We start from the raw sequence: 21,448 nt of genomic DNA, 5'->3' as shown, positions 1-21,448 counted from the left end.
ATTTTTAGTATCGGTCTTACTACTATTAGTATTAGTACTATTACTCTTACGATGGGTAGTCTTACTACTATTAGTATTAGTACTATTACTTTTAGAATTATTATTATCATTACTATTACTATTACTATTACTGTTACTGAAACTGTTACTGTTACTGTGTCTATTACTATTACTGTTACTGCTACTGTTATTGTTATCCTTACTGTTACTATTACGATTACTATTACTATTACTAGTACTATTACCATTACCATTACCATTACGATTACTATTAATATTAATATTACCATTACTATTACTGTTACTATCCCTATTTCTATTACCATTACTATTTTTCTATTTCTCTTACTATTACTATTCCTACTAGTATTACTATTATTGTTACTATTACTATTACTATTAGTATTACTATTACTACTACTATTCCCATTCCTATTACTATTACTATTACTAATACTAATACTATTACTATTGCTATTACTATTAGTATTACTATTATTACTATTACTACTACTATTAATATTACTATTACGTTTACGATTACTGTTACTATTACTGTTACTATTACCATTACTATTACGATTACTATTATGGTTACTATTACATTAACTGTCACTGTCATTGGCACTACCACTGTAACTACCACTGTCACTACCACTGTAACTACCACTGTCACCACCACTGTCACTACCACTGTAACTACCACTGTCACTACCACTGTATCTATCACTAACACAATTTCTATCACCATCACGATCATTATTACTGTTAATGTTTTTACTATTACTACTACTACTACTATTACTGCTATTACTACTACTACCTACTACTTCTACTACTATTACTACTTCTATTACTACTACTACTGCTACTACTACCACTACTACTACTACTATTACTATTACTATTACTATTACTATTACTATTACTATTACTATTACTACTACTACTACTACTATTACTCCTACTACTACCACTACTACTACTACTATTACTAATACTACTACTATCGCTACATTGATTACTAGTACTGCTACTATTTCATTTTTCTAAAGAAAAAGTATACAAATCGTAATCTCTTCGAAGAAGAAATCAGGAGCACGTACGGGTCTCCGCAAAGCCTTTAACGAGCTCAAGGACTGTGTTTACGAGTACCATCCACTTTATTGTATAAAGGGGATAACAATAATTATACCGATAATAATAATATTAATAATAACGATAATAACGATTATAGTAATAACGATAATGCGTAAACGAAGCAAAAAGAATTGAACAAATTGCGTTCGGCAAGCGAAAATCGTGCCGAGAAACAGTCAGTAAGTCTATCCTTCCTACCTAAGTTCTTCGGAAACTCTCGAGAGAGGTGTATAATGTGGAATAATGGGAAATAATCAAGTAAGCAATTGAATAAACTCTTAAGACGATGTATTCGCTGGTTCGATCCACGATTTTTATAATTAGGAAGCCGATCGTCTTTCGTTCGGCCTGTCGTCGTCTCTGTTAGTGATCTTGTACCCTCGCTAATAATTCGAAAACGAAGAGTACGATAACAGTAATTATTACAAAAGAAATTACTAATAATGACTGTCGCGTTGTCGTTCCTGTATATATAGGTTGCTTGTACATTGAAACACGAACGAATCTAAAGACCCACACACACACAGACACAGACACACTATCTAGAACTAGAGTTCAGGGTACGGCAACCTTCTTCCGAACAGAGGCTAGAGACCATATCTGTGAGTGGATGCTAAGCCACGTCATCGCGAGTCTTTCTTATTAAAATACAAATATCTCCTACAGGTCTGTTTTAAATCGATCGAAACAATTTCGAAGCAACGAGCTCCTCGGTGCTACCAAATTCAAAATGGTCTTCTTCATACCTGTTTTAGATATTTCAATATTTTTTAACTTGTAAACATTTACACGTGTATATTTATATGCAGAAAGTCGATACAATTTATTAAGATTATACGATTCTACGTCAGGCCCGAAATAAACGCTTGAATTATTTTTTAAATGAATACCGGGGTTCGTAGATGGCCGATGCTCGATCCGGTTCGTTGAAATACACGCAAGTGCGGAGATTCCGAAATTCGGTTAACGATCGCGGAGTGATCGAAGAATCTGACGATCGAGAGAGAAAAAATACGAAAGAAAGAGAATTACGACGAAATCGAAACCTTTGCCGTGTATTGTTCGTTGCGAACGGAACAACTTTCTCCTGTTTCGACTTGTTTAGAAGCCACATCGATCGTATTTCCAATCCAACGACGAAACCGTTCCTACAACCGAAATTGAAACTCGTTCGGGGGCGACGATTGAAATAATCGAACGAGCGCGTAATTTATTAACGTGCTCGCGGTTGTTCTTTTGGCGACGAAGGCCTATCCATCGATCGAGATAATCGATTCAACCGGTTTCATCGGGTGCACGGTATATCCGATTAACCGGCTCGTTAGCCGATTGCTCGTTCTTGGTACTCGAGTGCACGGACAATACGGACCGCGTTCAACCGATGAACGTAAATTTTCTACTCGAACGTTAGATTACCAACGAAAAGAACATTAGGCGATCTACACGCTCGGTGTACTCGATCGACCGATCAACTATGCGGATAAGTTTTCGTCGATTGAACGGGATATGTAATTTTACTCTACGATTAAGGTTCCAAGCTTCGTTCGAGGGAATAAATTTTTATTTATACAACGATTCTGCGAAATGTAAATTTTTATCTACGCAAACGTTCCGTCCGTGGACGGAAGATTGTTGGAAAAATTGCGAACGGTACGTCTTGTCGCCTACAATATCCGTCCGTGTCGTACGATCAGCCGGTTGATCGCGTTCGATCGATCGATCGATCGTATCGACCGCGTATCAGACGAATCGTGCGAACGGTCGATCGGTGAATCGTTTAAAAGGTTAAATAGTCCGGTCGGCCGGTTTTCCAGGGCTCTGGTTCGTAGGTGAAACCTAACACCGGGGACACAGCGCTTTTCTTTCTCGCCGCGCTCTCGAGCACGGAAGGACGACTCGCGGATCGTGGCTGCCGATCGATTCCTTGGCGCATTCGCAACGCAGATCCTCAAAGTGCCTTATGACAGTTCACTCGTGCCGCGAAGCAGTCTCGAGTTTCCACGAACAGAGCGAACGAACAGCGATCGATCCGAGGGAAGCGTTGTGTTGTCGCCCTTGTCTCGCGATCGGACCCGACGAGCGATCATCCGAGCCGATCGATCGTACACGAACGAGGTGAGAGTCGATCGGACGTTCGAGAATCGAATCGAAGAGGAGGGACGAGACGGCCAAAAGAACGAGGAGAACCGATCGATAGAGATTGGTATCGTCGCGATTTAACCGAGTACTCTTGGCCGTACGCGTGACCGTTTCGCGATCGTTGGATTCTCGTTCGTTTCTGGAAACGAGAATAGAAATGAGAACAAATTGTCGAAAGAAACGACGCGCGATTCTTCCAGAAAGAAAGAAACTTGAAAGAAACTTCCAATCGATCTCGTCCACGAAACGTTCGTTGTATTTTCCCAACGAGTTATCCCGAAAGAAAAGAAAACAAAGAAACTAGTCTTCGAAAGACACGAACGATCGTGAACGATTCGTAGATCCTCGCGATCCATTCGGTAAACGCTCGTCGTTCGAGTTCTTCGTGTTTCGATTCGTCCAGTCGCATCTCGATGCAAATTCCTCGAATCGTTCTAGCTCCAAAGTAACGTTGATCGACGATGTTCCTCTTCGATTCCAACCGGTGAAAATCTTGGAGCAGATTTCACTCGAAAGTTTCGTTCGCGATTCGATCGCGTCGCCACCGAGAACTGTATCGAGGTATCGTCGATCCGCGTCGAATAACCGAGCGACGCTTGGAAACGATCCATGCGCGGTAAAAACAAGCATCGATGCTCGAAACAGTACGGTCGACATCGAATCTCATCGGTGCTAATTTACATAGCGTAATGTCCGTCCGAAGGGATTCAGACTCGACGCGGAGGAGCGATTCTTCGCGTAAGAGTATCCATCTTCGTTGTCGACGAGAGAAACGAAGAAAGCACGATGGAGGTGGAAGAATCGCTCGTCCGCTTCGCGTCACGGTTCAGTGCTTTATTTAAACGATCCCCGATCCAGAGATTCATTTATACAATTCTTGACTTAGGGGCTCGTTTAACGTACCCCTAACTTAGGCTACGTATAAGATTCCAGATTCAGGGGTTCGTTCGCTAACCATTGAATTTCGTCGCTCTCGAGTATCGATTATTTATATTTTTCTTTTCTATTTCATCTTTCGAGGATCGAAGCGAAAATTCCATCACCACTTCCTCTGCTCGCGTTACTTCGTCTCTCCAGATTCACGCGCGCGAAACAACCTCGGGCGTAGTCCGATTCGATGGTCCCCGCGAATCGAAGCGCGACACGCGCGCGATGACAACGAATTCGCGGCGAATCGAGAAAGCGGACGCGCGAATCGATACTCGCCGCGAAGAGGATGGCCGTACGACGAGGAAACACAGGTTTGGCAAGCCTCGATCCACGTTTCTGAGCGACCAGCGCCACGATTACGCGTAGCCGCGCAAGAGTACTCGTTTTAGGGAACCATCGAGCGAGAACTGTCCATGAAGATTTCTAACGATCTTTTAACGAACCTACGTCGATTCCACGAGCCGCCTTCGAATCGTAGAACGATACTCGAGTATCTTCGTTAATTGTTCGAGTACCTCCTCGAGACGAAGGGCAAACTTCGAGTCGATTTCAAGGGTTTCGATCGAATCGTTTCAAAAGCTTCCTTTATCGTCGTAAGAAGGAATTAATTCAAGGAAATAACTTCATTTTCACGGTGTACGAGAATAACGCGGTATGATGCGAAATAATTGGGAATAAATAGGACTGTTCTCGCGTCCGATGAATCGATTTCGACGATCCAGGGGAAGACGATCCGAGCCAAGAACGATCCGTTCTTCCGTGGACGAGATAAGAGGGACGCGATCGTTCGCGAGGAAAACAATGCGATCGAAAATTTCGGACACGAGGGAGCGGAAGGTTCGCGTAACGCGGCCCTGGTTGCTCTCTCTCTCTATATATATTTCTCTCTCTCAGTCTCTTTCTCTCTCTTTCTCTCTCTCTCTCCTCGACAGGGTTAGTAACCCCTCGCGGCGTGAAACCGCTATCGACCGTCGACCGTCCCCCGGTGCAAGACGGGGGATGCTCGCTGCACCCGTGGTGACATCGCGAGCCTCGAGTATCCGGCTTCTCTCTTCGGTTCGAATTCCGAAAGTTTGCTCGGTCGTCGCGATCGTTCGTCGTATGATTCGAGAGAGTCGATACGGGTGACGCGCGATGGGAAAGGAAACTGGTGTAACGAAAGTAGTGATAATGATTTTTAAGAATACAGAGACACCTGGAAACGGAAGAGTTCCGAGAGGAGTTGTAAACGATCGGTAGAGCGATCAGAGCGCGGGAATTGGAATTGTTTCGCCCGGATCGAGCGATCGCGCCATTTTGAGTACTAGAGGTGACTTAAATTATTCGACGACCATGTGGTCATCGAGTAGAAACAACGCGGAACGATTTATAAGATTCCAAAAATAACTAGAAATGGAAAAGTTTCGAGGTAGAGCGATTCGAGCGCGGGAATTGAAATCGTTTCGTTTGGATCGAGCGATCGCGCCATTTTGATTACTAGAGGTGACTTAAATTATTCGACGACCATGTGGTCATCGAGTAGGAACAACGCGGAACGATTTATAAGATTCCAAAGATATCTAGAAATGGAAGAGTTTCGAGGTAGAGCAATTCGAGCGCGGGAATTGAAATCGTTTCGTTTGGATCGAGCGATCGCGCCATTTTGATTACCAGAGGTGACTTAAATTATTCGTTACCGACTAGAAACAATACGGAACGATTTCTAAAATTCTAGAGACACCTAGAAACAGAACAGTTTCTCTCAGAGTTCCGAAAGGACCTCTGAGCGATCGGTAGAGCAATTCGAGCGCGGGAATTGAAATCGTTTCGCCCGGATCGAGCGATCGCGCCATTTTCACTGCTGGGGGTGACTAAAATTATTCGTCGACCATGTGGTCACCGATTAGAAACAACACGGAACGATTTCCGAGATTCTAAATACACCTAGAAATAGAAGAGTTCCGAGAAGAGCTCCGAACGATCGGTAGAGCAATTCGAGCGTGGAAATTAAAATCGTTTCGTCCGGATCGAGCGATCGCGCCATTTCGATTACCAAAAGTGACTAAAACTATTCGTCGACCATGTGGTCACCGGCTAGAAACAACGCGGAACGATTTCCAAGATTCCAAAGACACCTAGAAATAGAATAGTTCCAAGGTAGAGCAATTCGAATACAGGAATTGAAATCGTTTCGTCCGGATCGAGCGATCGCGCCATTTCGATTACTAAAAGTAACTAAAATTATTCGTCGACCATGTGGTCATCCACTAGAAACAACGCGGAACGATTTCCAAGATTCCAAACACACCTAGAAACGGAACATTTCCAAGTTATAGCAATTCGAACGCGCTCTATTGCTCGAGGACCTCTAAACGATCGATAAAGCGATTCGAGCGCGTGAATCGAAATCGTTTCGCCCGGATCGAGCGATCGCGCCATTTCGATTACCAAAAGTGACTAAAATTATTCGTCGACCATGTGGTCACCGATTAGAAACAACGCGGAACGATTTCCAAGATTCCAAAGACACCTAGAAACGGAACATTTCCAAGTTATAGCAATTCGAACGCTCTCTATTGCTCGAGGACCTCTAAACGATCGATAAAGCGATTCGAGCGCGTGAATCGAAATCGTTTCGCCCGGATCGAGCGATCGCGCCGCTTCGACGAGCAGGGGCGACTGAAATTATTCGTCGACCAAATGGCTGAGTCACCGACCAGAGGGTAGACCGATGGACGAGAGAAAAAAAAAAAGTGAAAAAAAACCAACGAAAAAGAATGGACGAAGAGGGAGAAGTTAGGGGTGGTTTTGTTGGCCGAGCTCGCGGTCGCAAAGTTTCCTCGTTCATCGCGTTACGTAAGAAGGTATCGGGCTCCAGGAAGCTCGTACGTTTGCGAGCCAGTGCGTCACGGCTCGTTAAAGCTTCCCCGTTGGCGGAGCTTCCTCCTGCGACTCGAGAATCAACACCGGAACCGTATTAACCCTTTGCACTCGAGGCATTTTTCGCTCGCGCAAACCAGCAACTCCATTTCGGTCAAATTGGTCAAACATTTTACGGATACTTCGACAAACATTTACAAACGAACAAACGTGTACAAATAATAAAATTTCAGCGCCGCTCGAGTGCAAAGGGTTAATCCACCGAACATTCTTCCCAATCACGAATTCATCCAACGCGTTCCCATCGAATCGAGTATATTACACCCGTACGAAACCATCGGTACGAGAAACGCTCGCAAACGCTCTTAGACACCCACGAGCTCTCTACGACGGTTCACGACACCCCGGATCCTCGCGCGATCTGCACACTTCTTTCCAACGAGATCGCGACGACGAGAGATCTCCTCTTCGACGATTCGTTTCGTCACCAGAGAAGTAACAAATCCACGACGAAACACGGCTATCCGTTAGAGATCGATATCGTATCGTATCCGTCCGCAGGTGTAACCCTCGAGCGAGATACTAACCCGAAGTGTCTCAACGTTCGTGAATCATCGTTACATTCGCGAAGTGGATCGCTGAACGAACTGCTCGGTCCTCGAGCGGTGTACGTTCGTATGTTCGAAAAGCTTAGAACGCGAAGCTACCGGACGATTTTCCAGTCAAGTTCTTGGCAACCGTTCCGTGATTAAAACTAAGAGGAAACGCGTTACGTAAGTGTGCTTTGGAAGACGCTTGATGTATATTTGCCGAAATTCGACAATGTAGCGAACGAAATTCTCTTTATTGCTGTAATAATCGCCGCGCGATGGCCGTTTGGAGTACAGGCACGCGATCGTTCGAGGGTTGAACAGGGGAAGGTCCGCGAAGCGGAAAACGAAGCCTCGACGAAGGATCGAATGAAAATGAAGAAAAGAAGAAAAGAATCTTCTCTCTGCGGGCGTCGAGCTCGCGATCGTTCCGCGATAGGCGAATCCCTCGGTTTCGAGTTGTACTTGTACATACATAAGCCTCGATAACGTTCGCGATCGGCTTCGTTTGTAATTAAACCTACGACTTAAGTGAGCGTATATCTGTACAATTTATTCCTACGGTGAACGTGAATGCTTTAGCCAATGTTTGGAGCGTGTGTTAACCGATTTACGCGCATTATTATTGTTAACGATATAATTGTATTTACTTTTATAAAATAATGTCGGATATTGTAATTAAAATTCTATACCGATATTACTCTGTATCCATGAGAGACGAATAAATAAAATGGTCGAAATAATACTCAAAAGGGTTCGTTTGTACTCGAAGATACGTTCTCGAAACGTTCCAATCAAATCGAGATCGAGATAACAAGTTTAATCGTTTAAATTAAGAATATTCTGTCGTGATTTTTTCTTTTTTGGAAAAAAGAAAGAATTTACATCCACAGAGGAGTAACAGTTAATTCGACGAAAGGAGGAGTGTGTTCGCTTCATTGCACACGAGAAGAGGTAATTTTCATTAACGGAAAATATAACCCAATCAGGGGCCTACCCAATTTGTGATTCACCCCTGGGTAAATTAATTCTACGTTCAGTCCTAACGATCGTTCTCTCTTTGTATCTCTATCATTGTTGTACACTCGAAACCGTACAATGTACTGTGTTTAATAGCTCCATCGTGGTTCTACGTTTGTGTTTACATCGAAACGTACCTAACGTGAACGTATAAACAAAGTTTGTAAACTTATACTCCGTCCTTCTCGCGTAACGTTCCTTCCTTTGTCGTTTTAATTCGTTTCGAGGATTTACACTTCGTAACACGCGAGTACAAAAATGTAGAAGTTAACAGGGAAAGGCTAATAATTTATTGAGTACAATTTAACAGTTTAACATATTTTGTTGCCTCTTTGTCGATCGATTTAGCGAAATTTCGACGCGTTGATTGAAAATACACAATTTATCTAAATTCTGCACGATCTCTCTAGCACGGTTCAATTCTACGGTTAAATTATTTAACTTCCCTCCACCGGTGTAAATGTTACGCGTAACGTTCGATGTGCAACGTTCGGTACGTCGAAAACTATGACTCCCGAATACCGATTAAAACGGTTGCTCGACGTAAATTTATTATTAATATAATAATATATAAATATAAAGTAAATTACAATTGTACTAAGTGTCTTATAGGTATATGTACAATACATTCCCGCGAAATAAATTCATTTCTCCGCTCGAAATTCCACCGATCGGGTGAACAGGAACTTTCGTCGTTGGTTGATGATTCACCTGTACACAAGAAATTCACATTTGCATCGAATCGTATAACAATAATATAAAACGTAGAAATTTTACAATTTGTGCAATCTCGATATATCGAATTACTTGCTCATCCACGATGTGCGTCGTTTTCCTTTAGCGATCCACGCTCGGTAGATCGATTCTCTTCCTCTTCCCGGTGGTGTTCGCGTTACAGTGGTCTTTGGACGCCAAAGAGGGTAACGTGCAACCCTTCAACCCCGTGGCGAGCAACCCTTTGTGCTCCAACCTTCGAATGTAGGTCGTGTTTGGCACGACGGAAACGGGCCCGAAATAACAAACCTCTCTTGGACGGGTGATGTGCACCGGTGACGGTTGATGCGTCTCTTCGGTCTCGATCTGTTCCGATACTGCTTTGACGCTGATCGATCTGTCCTTCATTACGGTCATGTGCCATCTGAAAGCAATCCTCGGTTAATACTCTGTACAGCGAACCAAAGAGGACGAATAGTCTCGAGCTACGATTGTAAAAATTATGGATACTACTGGGGTTCGATAAGATCGAAAACTTCTCTAATAGGCTGTTCGATAAGTTTTGTCGTTCGATAAAACTTACTGAATAGTAGTACGTTGAACAGTACTACGTTGAACAGTACTACATTCAACAGTACCATATTGCACACTACTATATTGAAAAGTTCTATATTGAAAAGTTCTATATTGAACAGTACTACATTGAAAATTTCTATATTGAACAATACTACATTGAAAAGTTCTATATTGAACGGTACTATAGTGAACAGTACTACATTGAACAGTACTATATTGCACAGTACTATATTGAACAGTGTTACATTGAACAGTACTGTTCAATAAGTTTTGTCATATAACTCAGTAACTGCATACTGTTGGATCGACCTTCCTCCCATCCAATATCCCTACAACATCCAGAGAGTAAGTCGCTGGTGATCTTTGCAAGACGAGTGCGTAACCGTAGATCGGAAATTGAGAAAAAAAGAAACGATTCGTCGAATGCACCGCAGCAGCTGTACACTGCACTCTCGTCGTGCAATTTAAGCGGACGTTTCGCTACTGCTTTCGAGATATCGAAAGTGTAAATACCTGTCGGTGCCTTTGCGACCAACTCTCGTCGGAGACTCGGCGGAGAAGATACTCAGTCGTCTCTCCTCGGCCCTCTTGGTTATCAAAGGGTTCATGGCGGACTCCTTGGCCACGCAGACTCGCAACTCGTTGAGGAACTTGTCCGCGAAGTTGTGTTGCACGAACAGATAGTGCTGCAACAACGTCGCGCAATTCGGTCGCAGGTCCGGGTCCATGCGAAGACACTGGCCCAAGAAATCTAACGTCACGTTGTCCCACGTGGGGAACAATCTACGAATCAACGAGGAACCGAAGTGTGGGAGTTCCGTGAGCTCGTCCACGCTCGCGTGTTTCAACAATCTGCCTGCCCTGTTGTGATTAACAATCGTCTGATGCTTGGTGCAAAGTCCTCCTGAAATTACACACACGTCCACGTTGGTACACGGCCACTTCCAAACGTTTCGTCTCGTAGAATCACAATAGCTGAGAACACTCGTGACTCGTGGCTGGTCTTTCAACCATGTGTTCTTTCATCGAATGACAAATAGGCAATTGTCCGATCGGTGAACCTCGCGAGGCGATTTCCTAGATTGAATTCCTTCGATCGAAATACGAGCCGAACGAGACAGGATGCAAACGAGTGTGCAATAATTAATTTATATTTTATGTATTACTTTCACGTTCGGACCACCGTTTGGAAATATTAAAGAATATTAAAAAGAAACGTTTTTAACATTTTTACATACTAGTACTTCAACATCTGGAAACGTTCGGTGTACTTCGAGCTCCGATTCAAAGTCCCTTTTCTTTATTTTTCAAACAGCTCTAAGATCGAAATTCTGCTCCAAGATAGCTCTAGAATGCTCTAGAATAACAGCTCTAAGATCTAAACGACTGTCGAAATTCTTTTCAATCCTTCGACACGCGTTTAAGTATCTCTCGAGACGCGTAACCGATACAAAATTGCAAAGTTCGTTTCGAAAAGTGTCAAGAAGAAACGGACAAGATAGTCGGCTAGATTTAAGTGACTAACGGAGAATAATCTCGAGAGTTCGATGGGGAACGTTCACGATTCTAGCTCCAATGGAGAACGTTTCCACGATCGTAGACGCGACAGAGGTCTTACGGTACATCTTACCAAGAGTTTTGGTGATACGGTAGAGTTGATCGACGTCGCTCTCGCCGGGAAACAGTGGTTGACCGGTTACCATCTCCGAGTACAGGCAACCAGTTGCCCAGATGTCCACCGATTTGCCGTATCGCGGGTCACCGATCAAAAGTTCCGGCGATCGGTACCATCTGGTTGCCACGTAATCCGTGCAAGACTCGTTCGGTCCGCTGACCAGTCGAGCGAATCCGAAATCGCAGAGCTTGACAACCCCGTTCGGTGACACGAGGATGTTCTCCGGCTTTATGTCACGGTGCATGATCTGCGAACGATCGTTCGAAATTAGAATTATTTTTTTTTGTACCGAATCTCCAATTTTTTTTTTGTCGAATCTCCAATTTTTTTTGCCGAATCTCCGATTTCTTTTTTTTTGCCGAATTTACAATTTTTTTTTTTACCGAATCTATAATTTTTTTTTTACCGAATCTCCAATTTTTTTGGTCAAATCTCCAATTTCTTTTTTTTTTGTCGAATCATCCATTTTTTTTGCCGGATCTCCAATTTCTTTTTTTACCGAATCTCCAATTTCTTTTTTGCCGAATTTCCAATTTTTGTTTTATCGAATCTCCAATTTCTTTTTTTACCGAATCTCCAATTTTTTGTCGAATCTCCAAATTTTCTTTTTTGCCGAATCTCCAATTTTTTTTGCGCTTTAAATATCGAAAACAATCTTCACTACACCTTCCATCGAGTACAGAAAACGCGGTACAAGTTTCCAAATTGAAATCGTTTCGATACTTGTTATTCTGTTACATTTATGTTAGTCTCTCGTAACCTCGATCGCTTTTAGAATCCATCGCTTGGAACATAAATATTACAAAATTGTTAACTACTTTAACAAATAAGTAGATTGTTAAATATTTGGTCCCCGATGATCTCCACGATTCGCCTATTTTTAACACGATCCACCAACACCGAAACGGAGACGAATCGTTCTCAAAATCGAAGATAATTGAGACAACGTTGACTCGCGACAAATATCTTCCAAATCTCGAATGTTTTTCTCGTGCTTCGACGATGGATCGATTTATTTAATCGTTACACTTGTACCGAATTGTAACCGTAATCGCTATAGCGTAGCAATTATCATTCCTGTACATCGGTCACGCGACTTTCGTTGCGATGGCTTTCGGACTACGTATTTTGTGCCAGTCGCGGATAGCTTGAAACTTCCTAAATAATTCACGAACGTGTCGTGGTAATAATTCGTAACCCCGTTGATCGAACGAACGCGTTCAAACGCGGGTAGAAACGAGCTCGTGTTGCAACAATGCGGTCATTCATCGAGGATCGTCCAATAGAGCGCTGCCACGTGCAACGGATTCGATCGCGGAATCCACCGAGTTCACTCCGTAGATTCCGATTATCATCGAACGAAACTATACATTAATACGATTTATCTCTTTCGTAAATATTCGATACAACGACTTCGAAGTGTCTCGAAAACCGATGCGAATTAAACCACCGAATTACGCGATCCATTCTCAAAATCTGTTACGAGAAATACAAGAAAGGCCATCTCTCGATGTAAATCGATTGAGATACCTCGTTGATGATTTTGAAAAGAAAAACTTTCGAAAAAAAAAAAAAAAAAGAAAAATTTCAAACTCGCATTTTCAACGTCCTCGTTTCTCCGAGTTCTTCCAAGTTCTTTCGAGTTCTTTCGAGTTCTTTCGAGTTGTTGCACTCACGTTGTTCTCGTGACAGAAGTTCAAACCCCGAAGGACTTGATAAACGTGACGTTTCGACACCTCCCAACCAAGACCGCCTCCGATGCGCTCCAATTCGTCCAGAAGAGTGTGGTCCAGGTACTCGAAGACCAGATAGAATCGTTTCTTACGACGAAACACCTCGATCATGTTGACCAAGTTCTCGTGGTGCAGCTTCTGCAAGGACGTGCGATGAAACGTGCGCTCGATCGAGGCAGAATATCGACGTACCTTCAGCATCCGTATCTCGCGGAACGCCATTTTCCGCACCTGGAGGTCCTCCTCGGTTTCCAGGAACTTCTTAATGGCGACCAGCTGACCGGTCTCGCGGTGTTTGCATTTCATCACCACACCGTAGCTCCCTTCTCCCACGACCCCCATCATCTCGTACTTGTTCATCGCGTTAACGAAGATCTCGAAGCAAGTATCCGTTGAAATTGTCCCGCGACGGAACGTCGAGTTGGATACTCTTCCCTGGATACGTGACGCGATGATCAACGAGGAGACGAGAGACACGCATAATCGACGCCACGGGTCTCGACGAACCACCGAAACTCGTCTTCCGTTTCGCGCGATTCGTGAAACGGCGCGCGAACCGCTCGTGCGACACGCGTCGTAATTTCGCGATTTTTCGTCGTCGAGAGGAACGCGTTTCGCACGAAACGATCGTCATTCGCCGAGCGGAGTTCCTGGTTCGTGCGCGACGAGCACCGGGACGATCGAATCCGCTCGACGAGGAAACGACGCGATCCACGTTGACGTTACGTCCGGTGAAAGCGACGCTACCGTCTCCGGGCTCGAACTGCTCCTACGACGAGTGGCCAACGGGACCGTCATCGACGATTATCGATCAACCGGGGAATACCCCGCGGACGACGGAGAACGCACGACTCGACGGAGAACTGAATATTAAAAAAGAGGGTAGACGAGGGCGAGTTCGAGGGTGACACGACGAGTCACGACCTACCACTACGTTCAACGTTTACCCCGTACGATCTGTATCGTGTCTTACTTTTAACGCGTTTCGTACCACGGTGGTCACCGGTGACCGGTGCACCGATCGCAACGGTTTCTCTACAACGTGCACAAGTAACTATCTCCAGATACTTTGAAATAACACTCCGGAGTAACAATTACCGGTACCCGGCGCTCCGATCGCGACGATTTCTCCACACCGTGCACAAGTAACTATCTCCAGATACTTTGAAACAATTACACCAAGGACCTCCCCGATCTTTTCACTCTTGGCGTTACGTTTCGAACAAGTATCAAGGTAGCTCGCGAACACGGAAAACCAACGTTCAACGACACGTTGGTAACGCACCACCGATTCCTCCCAGCGTGAGTAATCCTCGCTCTCGCGCTCCAACTTCCAGCTTCGTCCGAAAGCTGTTAACAGCCAGATCGTCGCGCGTCGATCGTGCGTAAGTTCCAACGAAAAATTTCCCAACAGATCGAAACAGTACACAAGAACGTTTCTTGGCTCGCGTTCCCTTGAACGCGTTTATTTCTAGAACACGGACACGGCGTGTCAAGGTTCCGCTCGCGCGCGACTCTTACCTCGTTAATGCGACGAAAGAAAGCACCGTTGATCTCGACGATGCTCCGAACGCCCCGTTAAAGGTCCACGCGACCTCGAAGCGACATCTCGCTGAAACCGGGGTACGCGACGCTCGAAACGGAAACGATCGCGCGGAACTCGGGACCGCGAAGGGTTACAACGGTGCACGCGTGTGCTCGAAACACGAGAGGGAACTTGTTGGAGCGGAATTATCGCCGCTGAACTTTGCGTGACGAGTTCCTCCTCTCGCGGAGCCGAAAGGTCACCGCGCGGCCAAACTTGCCGAATACCGGAAACTTTTCGAAGGTCTTGCGCTCGCGGCCGCTTAAATGCCGCCCTTGTTCCGCCTCGGTGTTCCTCCGCGTCGATTACGCTCGTTTCGCAATCAAACGGACCGCTATCGAGCGTTTTTTTGATAATTAACGACCAGGATAGCGGAACGTTTCGAACTCTCTTGCTCGTTGAATCTGTACGCTTACTTTCGCGCCAATCTCGTTATCGAAATACCACTTCGAAGCGAGATAAGGTCATTGGGAGATGCAAAGAAGAGACTCGAGGACACTGTCGCGCGTAGAATCTGTACTGAGTTTCCTCGTTCGCCTAAACTCGAGAATTAGAAGTATACTCTCGAAGATTCGCGTAAATTGCGGTTGCTCGTCACTGTACGATGTACTTTGAAGTGATTCTGAGAATTATTGACGAGAATAGGTTCGTTTAAGATACGAGGTGAAATAAATTAGAGGGTCGCCTAATTTTCTTTCTGGTATGGAAAATACCATTTTGGTTGCCAATTGACCTAAACTTTCGAAACAGGTGTGTACTCTTGAGAAATTCGCGTAAATTACGGTTACTCGTCACTGTGTAATATACTTTGAAACTTTCTGAAAATTATTGACAAAAATAGGTTCGTTTAAGATACCAGGTGAAATAAACTAAAGGGTCGCCTAATTTTCTTTCTGGTATCGGAACTATCATTTTGGATAGTTCCCAATTGACCTAAACTTTGGAAACAAGTGTGTACTTTTGAGAAATTCGTGGAAATCACGATTACTCGTCACTGTGTAATATACTTTGAAGCTTTCTGAAAATTATTGACAAAAATAGGTTCGTTTAAGATACCAGGTGAAATAAATTAGAGGGTCGCCTAATTTTCTTTCTGGTATCGAAACTACCATTTTGGGTGGTTCCCAATTGACCTAAACTTTGGAAACAAGTGTGTACTTTTGAGAAATTCGCATAAATTGCGGTTTACATCGTTACTGTACGATGTATTTTGAAACTTTCTGAAAATTAATAACGAAAATAGGTTCGTTTAAGATACCAGGTGAAATAAATTATAGGGTCGCTCAATTTTCTTTCTGGTATCGAAACTTCTATTTTGGGTGGTTCCCAATTGACCTAAACTTTGGAAACAAGTGTGTACTTTTGAGAAATTCGTGGAAATCACGATTACTCGTCACTGTGTAATATACTTTGAAGCTTTCTGAAAATTATTGACAAAAATAGGTTCGTTTAAGATACCAGGTGAAATAAATTAGAGGGTCGCCTAATTTTCTTTCTGGTATCGAAACTACCATTTTGGGTGGTTTCCAATTGACCTAAACTTTGGAAACACGTGTGTACTCTTGAGAAATTTACATAAACTACGGTTTACATCGTTACTGTACGATGTACTTTAAAACTTTCTAAAAATTAATAACGAAAATCGGTTCGTTTAAGATCCGAGGTGAAATAAACTAAAGGGTCGCCTAATTTTCTTTCTAGTATCGAAACTTCTATTTTGGGTGGTTCCCAATTGACCTAAACTTTGGAAACAAGTGTGTACTCTCGAGAGATTCGCATGGACGATGGTCGTCCACTCCGAAACCTTTTAAAAACGAAAGGAAAAATCTGTCCCTTCGGGACGCGAGGTGAAATGGAATAATAAAGGTAAACCCACCGGGGAATTTAAAGAAAGAAATAGAGAACATTGTTACTCGCGAAAGAATCTTGCCAGCCACCTCGATTTGGGTCCTTGAAATTAGAAGCGTATCGAAGAGTACCACCGATATTCGATTTCGATGATTTCAACGATCTCGACTCGCCGATACGCGCGCGCTCGTCTCGAAAGGTTATCGCAAACGTTCACGAGCAAAGACTGTACCAGATCTCCTTTAAAAATTCATTTACCCCTTTCCCGAAACGAGTAAACGTCCAACGACGACAAACTCCCCTAAACTTCTCGCCGAGAGGCGAACGTATCTACGTCAAACGATGGCGATCGTTGCACCGCGCGCGCGATGAATTAACAATCCAGAGCGCGTTGTTCGTTAAATCGAAAAAAAGGTGGTGAAATATAGCGCGCACCTTACGTCGAATTTCCTCCGTGGAGTTTCTGAAAATCCGCTCGGCGGACTCACGGTGCACGAGGCTCGCGTTCCGCGACCAAATTGAAGTCGTCGCTCGTTCGAACATTAATGGGACGATCGAACGAAAGCTGGCCGAATATCGTGGCCGATCGATATTCCGTATTTATTTATAGAAAGGGTTCGCTGACTCGGCCAATGCGCGCGGGATCGTCCGAAAATTGCACCACGTGGTCCGTAACGGAACCTCGTGATTAGAGGAAGAAAGAAGAAAAGAAAGAATGAAAAGAAAAAAGAAAAGAAAAAAAAAAAGAAAAGAAAAAATGAAAAGAAAAAAGAAAAAAAAGAGAAAACCCCTGGAGATAAATCGGTGGTGGAAAATGGTTGAAAGACACCCAGCCGTAAGTGTTTGGGTCTCCCTGTGAGAAACGTTGGCGATGAAACGCGTTTCGTATCAACGACGGACGGTTGGTCCCGTTGGTGGTGAATCGCGTGTACGCGATGACTCGAAAACGAGCGTACGAGAAGCTTCGACTCGAGTCCCGAACGAAACGCAACGCTCTCGAGGCTGATCCGCGGCAGGCTGCTCGTTGGATAGCGAGCACTGAAATAGCTGCACCACATGGCGGGGGTCTTTAACGTTGGCTAGATTCGACTGTATGCGTTTTTACGTATCCGTGTGCCGGGAACACTGTCGACGTTCAGATCGGAGGCGGACCCTCCGAAGGAAACGCGTCCGTCGAATCCGGGAAAGAAGGTTTCCGTTCGGCGTGGCTCGAACAGTGTTCGTCGATCGTCGTTTCGCGCGGGCTTCCCGCGGGTGTTGCCGCGTGAGACCGTCACCGTCGAGAAATCGATTCGCGGACAGAGATCGCCGAGTCGTCTCGAAACGCGTTCGATCTCGTCGCTTACACGCATCGACGTTTTCTCGCTAGGTGGATAGGTTGGATCCGCGAGAACGGTAAAGGGAGGTAGAGCTGTTTATCTTGGAGACTCGCGCGAGGACGTTGGAGTTTGCTGGTACAAGAATACGCATCGTCGCGCTGCGGAGAACATATGACGGGAAAATGAACCGTACACGTACGCGGATCGCCCGTGGCAGCGTGTGCGTGACGAGCGTGTAAAATCGTTCGCGTTCGCTCGCTACGAACCGAGTCCCGGCAGAAGCTGCTCCGCTCGAGGAGTCGGTTGGACGGGAATTCCTCTCGCGGGGCGAGCGTCTCGCGAAACCGGAAGAACGTGGACGAGACAGGACAAGATAAAAGACAGAGGACAGAAGCTCGTGGAAAAGTTCTCTCCGCTCGGCGATGGTCGGTCGCGCGGTTCGCGCTCGGGTATTTCGGTGGTACGCCCGATAACGCGTCAGACCCGGATACAGAGCGGAAAGGAAGCCCGTGTGTCGTCGTCCAGTGTCGAGTAGTTGTTACCCACGACGATGATACGATAACGGTACCGCGAAAATGTCGGACCTCGAGCCGCGAGACGAGCCGAATCGGGGACGCCGCGATCGGTGAAAATTAACAAGAATCGCCCTACCGCCCCGGGTATGGCCGCCTGTCACCCGAGACCGTTGGTCCAGCACCTGCAGCTGCAGGAGCCGGCCCAGGTAGGCCTTGGATCCATCAACGGCATCGCTAACCAAACACAGAAACCGCTTCAGCAACCCCACTATTCGCCCCACCTGCTCAACTGGGTCTATCTCGCGATCGCCGATCAGAATCACGGACACCAACCGGACCAGGTATCTCGTAACCGTTTCTCGTCGAGTCGCCGATCGGTTTCTCGCGTATCGTTCGAGTCTCGAGAAACCGATCGCGGGACCATCCCAGAGTTACTCAACCAACGGTTCCGACTTCAGAGCAAACTTCTACCGACGATCTGGAACGGTTTCCCGACACCAGCCTCGCAGAGTTACTTGCACCGTGGCGGACTGAGTCCTTCCGGCGCGATCGGTGGCAACCTGACCGACAGTATCGGCGATCTCGCGGACCATTTCACGGAACTGGGCCTACTGGACCGAAAACCGACCAAGAGGCCGCCACCCAGTTACCTGTGCCACCTGTGCTTCAAGAAGGGCCACTACATCAAGGACTGCCCGCAGGTGGTCCGCTCCTCGACCGATCCTTTTTATTTACCGACTCTCGCGGTACCGCGGTTTCGTTTCACGAGAGTTCGAGAACGGAACTGATACGAAAAGAAGATACCCACGTACGACACCTCGTAGAACAAACGGTGTTCGTTCACGAATCTTCGGGGCGATAGGAGCGCGGAGTTCGCGTCGAATTCCGCGTTGCTCTTAAACGAGGCGCGTCGCTCGGTGCAACGACGCGATACGGTGCTCAATTGAACGCTAATTGAGACAACAAACAGCATCTCTGGCGAGGATGACGTCACGCCGCTACTCGACTCGTTCGTCGGCAGACTCGATGAGTTTGGCCCCGTTAACGCGAGCCGCGTGCACGCGCCTCGTTTTCGGGACTCGCGCGGGGCGAACGGTAACCCACCAGGAGGGAAGAACAGTCTCGCGAACTCTCGATGAAACGGACACGTTCGTTTCGCTACGGAGGGTTTCACTATAGAGGGTTTCACCGCGTTCGGTCTCGTTGAACGGGGATCGTCCGTTCCGTGGAACGATCGTCGAAACGTGCTCGCTCGTTACGCGTCACCTGGATCCGGCCACGATTCGCGAGCGGAACGTACCAAACGTTGAACGGAAAGCGAAAGAGACCACGAAATTCCATCCGGGACGTGTAACCGGGTTGCTCGACGAGTTTTCTCCTTCCGTACGAAACGTTTCGTTTCTCGAAAAAAATATTTCGCGTAGATCCGTCCCCGCGTTCGTGTACGTTCACGATCGTTCAAAGTTCAAGCTTCGCGGTCAATCGTTTCGCACAGGAAAAAAAAACCGAGGAAACCGATGGAACGATTCGTTGGAAACTTTGTTTTCGAAAGCGGAGAAGTTTGTTTCGAATTCTCGGTCGTTTCTTCCTTTTCTTCGTTCGATCGATCGCGGTGTCCCCGATTTTTCCATGCGGGACGCTTCGTAGTTTCTTCCACGGTGAGCGCGTGTAAAATTTCCAACGATTCCGAGGCGCTGGTTTCTCTCCGGTCGCGGCATCGTTTTCCCTCGCGCGGCGCGGCGCGGCGCGGCGAGAGCGTTTCTTAAAATATGCGGATGACTAACGCGGTAATTAGATCGTTTCCGTGAAACGTTGCGTTCCGATTGCAGGCACGTCCGAAGGGCGAGGGACTGACGCCGTACCAGGGGAAAAAACGATGCTTCGGGGAGTACAAGTGTCCCAAGTGCAAACGCAAGTGGATGTCGGGGAACAGCTGGGCGAATATGGGCCAGGAATGCATCAAGTGCCACATAAACGTCTATCCGCACAAACAGGTGAACAACACCGTTGCGGTTGTCCCCCGTGTTTACGGTGTTCGCGTAATTTCGAATCGCACCGGGACACCTGTTGCGTGCTCCGCGCGAGTCGAGTGTGTCGCTCGCTCGAGATCTGCACGTACGACGATCGTACGCGGCGTGGATCGCCACGAAATATCGCGCGAACCGTGCAATGTCTAATTATAGTCGCGTAATCGCGCTCGCGCTGATCGCCCGGTGCGCAGAAAATACACCCGACCGAGCGTTTCGCGGTCGTTTCGCGCCGCGGCAAAAACTCCCCGGACCTAACCGACTCTTTATTCTCGACGTACCGTAACTACGTACGTATCCGCGTACGTAGGTACCTACCGTCCAACGAACGAGTATTTTTAGTCCAGACGTGGAAAAATTCCCAAATATACCCCGCGCGGTACCACGGTGTTGTCCGTGGCTCGTCTCGCGTCAACGTTGCGCAACAACCTTTAATCCGGCGAAACCGCGTGCTTTCAGAGACCGCTGGAGAAACCGGACGGGCTGGACGTGTCCGATCAGAGCAAGGTACACCCCCAACACCTCTGCGAGAAATGCAAGACGCTTGGTTACTATTGCCGAAGAGATCAGTAACACCGATATCGTCGCGTCGACGATACAGCCCGATACCAATTCTCGTTCTTCGAATCGCGAAACGGACCGCGGGATTGGACACGCGAGCTCCGATCGGAAGAACGAACGAGAATCGTCCTCCTCGTCGTCGTCGTCAACGACGACGAACGTAAGAGACTCGGTGTAGTTTTCCTCTAGACGAAGTCGTCGCGAGCCGCGACGCGTC

At 46.1% G+C, this 21,448-nt stretch overlaps 2 protein-coding genes across 5 annotated transcripts; one reads left to right on the top strand and one right to left on the bottom strand.

The window, feature by feature from the left end:
* Positions 1 to 8,466: 8,466 nt before the first annotated feature.
* Positions 8,467 to 15,975, bottom strand: LOC143143814 (cyclin-dependent kinase-like 4). Of its 3 annotated transcripts, XM_076305530.1 has the most exons (7): positions 14,898 to 15,973; positions 13,569 to 13,811; positions 13,320 to 13,514; positions 11,599 to 11,890; positions 10,482 to 10,872; positions 9,486 to 9,816; positions 8,474 to 9,389 (listed from the first exon to the last, which is right to left on the bottom strand). In XM_076305530.1, exons 2-6 carry the CDS (start codon positions 13,734 to 13,736, stop codon positions 9,516 to 9,518), a joined length of 1,347 nt encoding a protein of 448 aa, XP_076161645.1. In that variant the 5' UTR covers positions 13,737 to 13,811; positions 14,898 to 15,973; the 3' UTR covers positions 8,474 to 9,389; positions 9,486 to 9,515. The 3 variants fall into 3 exon arrangements, 2 of the variants coding, with proteins under 2 accessions (XP_076161645.1, XP_076161644.1); XR_012991254.1 differs by having other exon boundaries at positions 8,467 to 9,389; positions 9,456 to 9,816; positions 13,569 to 15,975; XM_076305529.1 differs by having other exon boundaries at positions 13,569 to 15,973.
* A 1,944-nt stretch (positions 15,976 to 17,919) lies between these two features.
* LOC143143815 (zinc finger CCHC domain-containing protein 24) lies at positions 17,920 to 21,386 on the top strand. 2 transcript variants are annotated; one of them, XM_076305531.1, is made up of 4 exons: positions 17,920 to 18,984; positions 19,102 to 19,347; positions 20,473 to 20,637; positions 21,130 to 21,386. In XM_076305531.1, the coding sequence occupies exons 1-4, from the start codon at positions 18,790 to 18,792 to the stop codon at positions 21,241 to 21,243; spliced, it is 720 nt and encodes a 239-aa protein (XP_076161646.1). In that variant the 5' UTR covers positions 17,920 to 18,789; the 3' UTR covers positions 21,244 to 21,386. The 2 variants fall into 2 exon arrangements, with proteins under 2 accessions (XP_076161646.1, XP_076161647.1); XM_076305532.1 differs by having other exon boundaries at positions 17,921 to 18,984; positions 19,102 to 19,344.
* The last annotated feature ends 62 nt before the right edge of the window (positions 21,387 to 21,448 follow it).

This window comes from Ptiloglossa arizonensis, chromosome 2 (genome assembly GCF_051014685.1).
Source record: "Ptiloglossa arizonensis isolate GNS036 chromosome 2, iyPtiAriz1_principal, whole genome shotgun sequence".
In the NCBI taxonomy this organism is placed as follows: Eukaryota; Metazoa; Arthropoda; class Insecta; order Hymenoptera; family Colletidae; genus Ptiloglossa; species Ptiloglossa arizonensis.
The sequence above is the reverse complement of the archived record's forward strand: the minus strand, read 5'-3'. Positions and strand labels throughout refer to the sequence as shown.